General features: G+C 40.6%; 1 protein-coding gene across 1 annotated transcript in view; it reads left to right on the forward strand.

The window, feature by feature from the left end:
• cntln (centlein, centrosomal protein) overlaps nt 1-6,779 on the forward strand; it is an 83,858-nt gene that overhangs the window by 12,806 nt on the left and 64,273 nt on the right. The window contains exons 8-9 of the mRNA XM_035659411.1: nt 642-804; nt 1,262-1,498. Coding sequence (XP_035515304.1) covers nt 642-804; nt 1,262-1,498 — 400 coding nt within the window. The remainder of the gene's footprint in view (nt 1-641; nt 805-1,261; nt 1,499-6,779) is intronic.

The raw sequence follows: 6,779 nt of genomic DNA on the forward strand, positions 1-6,779 counted from the left end.
TTTACACTTTTTTAACACATTTTTTTTATATATATATAATATATAATATAGGTAGTTTACAACAGTTGGGGATGGAGTACCGCAGTTTTTAGTGTGCATGAGTAAAAAAGATTTGGACGTCATGGTGCTAATAAGATGCAGAGAAGTCTTTTGACATTGTAATGAGAATGTGTAACAGATAATAGCGCCCTACGTAAATAGAACATCAAGTTGGTAATGGACTGGGCTAAGATGTAAGTTTGGATCACCTGCCGTGATGTTGTAATTAATATCCTAATAAACCCCCGCTTAAGTTCCCCTACCTCCTTGAATTGTGAGTACATTGGGNNGGTTGAATTTAGGTTGAATTTAATGCAGTCGAACACAAGTCAAAACAAGATACTACAACAGATTATGTGACTTTGGAACTTGGCACTTGGAGCTTAGCCAAACAGCCCTTACAGATTTCTCTATATTTATAAGCTTGAATTAAATCCAAAAATATGGACATGTAATTTCAGTGTATTAATGGAGAAAAGAATGACAGTACACCTCTATTGTGTACAGATATGCAGTATTTTTCCATGAACAGCCAAAGTTCATGTACAATATGACTTTGTATAACATGTTGTGTGTCTGTGTGTGTGTATGTTTGTGTGTAGTCGTGAGCATGCAGAAGTGCAGACCCTGTACAAACAGAGTGCAGAACATGCAGCAGAGCAGAACCATCTGATCAAGCAACTGGAAGGACTCAACCTAGACACACAGAAAGTCTTGAGGAACCAAGAAGAGGCACATACTGCTGACACCACCTCCTATCAGAGGGTACGTGCATGCCAAACCTCAAACTCATTATTATTACCACTTTGTTGCACTCCACTCAATCCTCACTCGCTGTGGTGATTTATTTCCAAGCTAACTGTAACCTACAATTATTTGACTAGTGCCAGTAAAGATGGACTTTTCTCACCATATCCTGTTACTGTGAATGGGTTCTCAACCTACCCTTCCTCTCTCTTATGACTGTACCACTGTGCCAGACACAGTGACACACACAGGGAGGGGGATAGGGAGAGATTTCAGGCAATTATTAGTCATAAAACATAAACTTTGACAAAACACATGTCTGTCTTCATGTCACCCAATCTCATGAGTGGTTTTGTCTCCTTTTTCTCCATTTTATATCCCATCTCTGGTTGACCCATCCCTAACCTCTTTCCACCAACCCCTCCTGCTCTCCCTCTGCTTTTCCGACATGTGTCCTGTCTGTGTTGGTCAACAGCTGTACAAGGAGTTGAGCCAGTGCTACCAGGCCCTTACGTCTAGTGAGGCGAACCTCCGTCAAAGTCACCAGGAGCTCAGCAGCCTGCTGGCTCAGAAAGACCAACACATCCTGCAGCTTCAGGCCCAGCAACAACAGCAGCAGCAGGAACAAATGCAACTGCAGCAACAACTGCAGCAACAACAGGCTCAGCACGCAGCCCTTTACCCCTCACCACATAAACAAACCAACTTTAAGGTAATCACTATTCTCATTCTTCACCATCTCCCTCCACATCTCTTTTCAGAGTTTATCAAGTGCATTGCAACTCTAAGATTCTAAGAAGTGTTTTCCTAGGATGTCTTCTCTGCTGCAGAAGTTGTCGAACTTAAATAAGCATTTATGTGGGTGTGGACAGCAAAATATGTATGACTATGATTCCCTGCATAATGTATCTATGCCTTGCTTACACAATAAGTAAATATTTAATAATTTCATGATATATCTCTCATATCATCTGTCTTGTGTCTATACAGCAATGTGTAGGTTTATTAGTAGGCACAATAATAACTGACAAGCCCCAGCATGGCCTGCGGTGCTGGTCTTTAACTGAGAATCACTCTCTTAATATCACTCTACTTCATCCTTGATCTATCCATTTCTCTTAGCACCTGTGTCTTTCATGTCAGCTATCTGATGTTCTCTAACTCTGTCCTGGGCATGCATTGCACTCTCTGACTTACGTCTTTTATCTATCTTCTTTCTATCCTCCCACCCAAGTTCCTGGAAGTCCTTTTAACACACCGGTCAGATAGCAAAGATATATAAGAGTTGGGGAGAGGTGATTTAATTGGAGCCCACTAACGTTCTTGAAGATGATGTTACAGTTCTACATCTGTCAGTCAGCAGGGGTTTGGCTTTAGCTCGCTACCTTTGAACTGTCACCCCAAGGCAATAGAGGCTCTAGTATAATGTTAATGCTGCAGCCACATTTTAAGTGTCCTTTAACAACTCCTAATGATATGGTGATAGGTGTTTCTTAGACCACACAGTGTCAAAGACCTGGTTAAGAATAATAACAGGTATCTATATCTTTTACCCCTCAGCCACACAGCCTCATTCCATCAACATTGTAGGGCCCTGCACTTGTTGTTATAATGAGTCTCTCTTTGACTTTTGCTTCAGTTTAATCCTATTGCAGATAAAACAACTCAATGTGGCTGATGTAGCTGCAGAAGATAATATTTTTGCAGCAGTTGAGTAATTTCTATGCCTCCGCAGACTGTAATTGTTTAATTTGATTGGTTGATATTTTCTGACAGCGCTGCCCCAAGACTGTGGAAGTTAAAAGATATCAGCTCAAATGTTAAGTGAGTTACAATCGCCCTGTCTCACTTAACCCTGTTAATTTAACCAGCGGTGAAATATAAATGGATGATTTAGTCAGTAATTAAATACAGTACTGCAGTGTTCCCCCAGTAATTAATACTACATTTAGAGAAGATGCAGTTAGTGCTGTGTGTGTGTGTGTGTGTGTGTGTCTGTGTGTTTGTGTGTATAGTGTGGGCATGCATGCATGTATATATGCATGTATGAACACTATGTATGTGAGTGTATATACATATGTACAATATATTTGTGTTATCACACAGAACATGCACTCTACCCTATATCTCTTCCCATCCAGGTCAGAATCCAAAAACTGATCACACATTACGAAGGCTGAGATGTAATTACAAAAATACCTTGTATATAACCTATGCTAAGAATTAATATTAACTTTTGTTTACTGAACACATGTAGCTGCTGTCTGGCTGATTTGTTTCTTTAACTTTCTAACCTACTGACATCAAAGTGAACAGATCAGGTATCCCAAGGTATAGCACTCAGTCAGGAGGGCTTTCTGTTTCCCACTCTGTAATTTCACTGACAGGTTGTGCGTATGTGTGTACTCGTGTGTCTGCGTAGGTGCATGTTTGACTGAAGGTGTGTGTATCCGAGCACATAATCGCAAATTCTGTAACAACTTCCTCCCGAACACCTGTTAAATTCTAATGCTCAGGTTGTTAAGGCAGATTTGATTTTAATTTTAAATGTTTTTGTGGAAGTTACCATTGGAGGTGATCAAAGTGCTGATCGCAACGGGAGCATAGAGGGGAGACGCAGTGCTCATTTGAATATGGACCAGAGCGACGGCTTTGAACACCCCTCCCGCAGTGGTTTTGTGGGGGGGAGCAGGGATAAAGGAGGAGGGTGGGTGAGAGGAATAACACCCATTGTGTGTTATACTTCCATGCTGTGCACCAAGATTCACTGTCTGTTCTCTCCTGTCTTATGTCAAGTTAACTCCTTACAGGAAGCATAACAAGACTTTACAAAGGCTTAAAGATGAACAATGTCTAGAGTAACCAAACAGTTCCGCCTCGCTTTCAGTTGATATGAGTCAGGCTATGTTTTTTGGATACTCTTCCCTGCTATATCAATTAACCTGTCGGGTCAGCACTAGGTTAAAAAATTAATGTAGCTTTTCTTTTGTTTAAAATTGTAAAATTTCTGCTCCACATAGAACAAACATTAGTCTTTTACCTAGTTCTAAAGTAGCAATATTGTTTATGATATGATAAATCTGTTGATGTTTTATATATACATATATGTTTTTATTTTATTTTTTCTCTTGGGGGTGTTTAATGGATAGTGACAGGAAAATGGGGAGAGAGAGAGCAGCAAAGGGCCACAGGTCGGCATCGAACCATGGGCAGCTGCAACAAGGACTCAGCCTTGGTACATTGTGCACTACACTCTACGGGCGTCCATGTTAATGATCTTTATGATTCTTCATTTAGTGTAGAAAATGCCAGAGAAATACTGGTAAACTCTTTAAATGTCCAAAATATTCAGTTTGAAGTCACTAAAACAAAGAAAAGAGGCAAATTGTCGTATTAGAGAAGCTTTAACCAAAGAGTGTTTGCTGTTTTTGCTTCATAATTAACTTAAAGGATTAATCAAACATCAAAAGTGTAGTTGGTCAGTCAACAAATTACTAATTGTTGCAGCACTACCTGCACTGTATTTTGAGGTGTTCTGTATTTGTGTGGGTGTGTGTGTGTGTGTACTTACAACAGTGAAATGTCTCCATAATGTCAGACTGGAAATGGCCTCATGCCCTGATCTTTTAGCTGTAGGGCCTGGCTGCTCATCAGGCACCTGAGTGACCCCCACGCACAATGAGATGCGTTCTGAATAAACTGCCAGGTTGGGGAGGTTTGGGTTGCCAGGTTGGGTGGTCACCATCACAGTCTAGAGGCAGGGAAGAGCCCTCATTAGTGGACAAAAACTAGCTAGAGTGAACATTTAATCATTTACAACTATCTCCCTAACTGCATCATTGTATTTATAGTAGTGTTTGGCTATTGTCAGAGCGGTGATTAAAGACCAACATTAGAATCCATAGCAGACCTCAGGCTTTCTGGAACCTTCACCACTGTAAATGAGTGGTAAGTTGTTAATTGTGTGGGCAGTCAGTCAAAGTACTGGTTATTCTCTCATCAGCATTGGAAAGGGAAAATTAGGCATGTTCATTCACTCCAGAAAAGTTTCATATAAAAATAAGAGAAGCCCCTGTGTCTTTTAAGTATTTATTGAAACTTTTTTAATGTACAATAGGCCTTTTCCACAGAGGTCGAATTCCATTTAACTGCTTCAGTTATAGGGTACTGGTGTTGTGCATGCTGGCTCACTCTCACACTGGGAGCCTTGAATGGATCAGAGCCGTAGTAATGTTATTAATAACGTATTTGCCTTTGCTCCAATCCATCCACAATCCATTCTGTGAAAAAGGCATGTTTTCACACTATTAAGTACACTAATTCTCATAAAGATGACCTCTTATAATGGCCCAGTCACCAAACTTGCCACAGCTTCCCTTAAAGAATAGAAGAATCGTGCACCTGCATCATCTCTTTTTCAAAATAATATTTTACTCACAGTTTTACGCAGTTTTAGCCTATGATAAAAAACAAAATGTTGTTAACACGTTTAAGTCGCTTGTAGGGGTTTATTGACTGAACCTTAAGCAGGGAAGCAACTTTTCCCAAGGTGGCCAGGCTTTTTTCCTCCTTTTTTTATAAATTGAAAAAAGCCCACATGGTGCATCTCCCTTAGCTTGTTGAGATGGTGTTTAACATCTGCTTCTGGCTTGTTATTTATGTTAGCCAATCTAAACGCTTTTAGATGTATAATTAAAGTGCTAGTTACACACACATATGCATGAATACACCCACCTCTTTGCCGGCCGGGTCACGTTTTGCTTAGGTGAGGCGTTTCTTTTGATCATCATCTTCATTAATAGCATTCATCAAGTGAAAACGATGAAACTATAATGCTACAAAGTTACATGGAAATACATTTTTTAACCAAGAGCACAGCAAACAGAATGGAGTCAGCCAGAGGGTTTTCTTGTGTATTTTTATGTACCGTATATAACTCAGATCTTTAGTGTATATGACCTTTCAGTGCACCATAGACCAGTATAAGAATAGAGGATACTTTTGATCTTCTCTGCTGATGTTCAGGAGAATGTGATGGAAAGCTTAGATATCTTTGAATGGTCTCTCAGATGGGTCTTCTTTGGACTTTGGCTGCTCTTCAGATGTTTCCCCATCTTGACTGCCCCTCCTTTAGCTTAACTCTTAACTGCTTGTATTTACATATGACTCTTCTCTTTCTCTCAGATATATCAGTCATCCTTTCCATATGAAAAAAACATGGAACGGTTAAACATTCAAATTATGCTTTCTGAATCTGAAACATTTTATGACATATAATGCATTTTTGTTAACCACTTATCTTGTGTGTTTTTAGTAAATACAGTTGTGAACATGAGTTTCTCTACGAGCACGTGTTTGGAGCTGGGCCATGTCCAGGGCCAGAGACATACTAATGACATGGACTCCAGTGGTGTGTTTTACCAGCTCAACTGCTCTCATTAGATGAGAACCTCTGTGTAGCACAGCTCGCCTCATTAATGAAGCACAGCCATGTGCCGCTGCAGATACGTACACTCACTCGTTCAAGCACATACACTCGGGTCAAACAGTGTGGGAGGACTCAGGGCTGTGTACACGCACACAAAAACATACACACACCCCACATCCTACTCACTATCTGCTGTCCTTCTATTAAAGTCCCTCCTCACTGCACTACCAGTTAACACACGCTCATGCATATATGCACACACGCATTCTTTGAAGAATCACCATGTTGAATACAAAGTGCACCTGGCCTGGTGGGGGGGCATGCACCTTCTAGCCCTCACCTCTGAAGCCTATCCAATCATTTTCACAAATTCTGTCCCTCCACAGATGTGTGTGTGAATGTGATTGTGTGAGTATGTATTTGTGTATGCATGGAGTTGTGTGTGTGTGTTTCTATCTGTGTGTGCTCGTGCATGTATGCGTGGCGTTATCTCCCCAGCAGAATAGAAAGAATGGCAGCGCAGTGAAAGAGTGAAGGACAGCGTGAGAGAAAGTGTGTGTGTGTG

Source organism: Morone saxatilis, unplaced genomic scaffold, assembly GCF_004916995.1.
Source record: "Morone saxatilis isolate NCDOM2014 unplaced genomic scaffold, NCSU_SB_2.0 Contig17, whole genome shotgun sequence".
Taxonomy (NCBI): Eukaryota; Metazoa; Chordata; class Actinopteri; family Moronidae; genus Morone; species Morone saxatilis.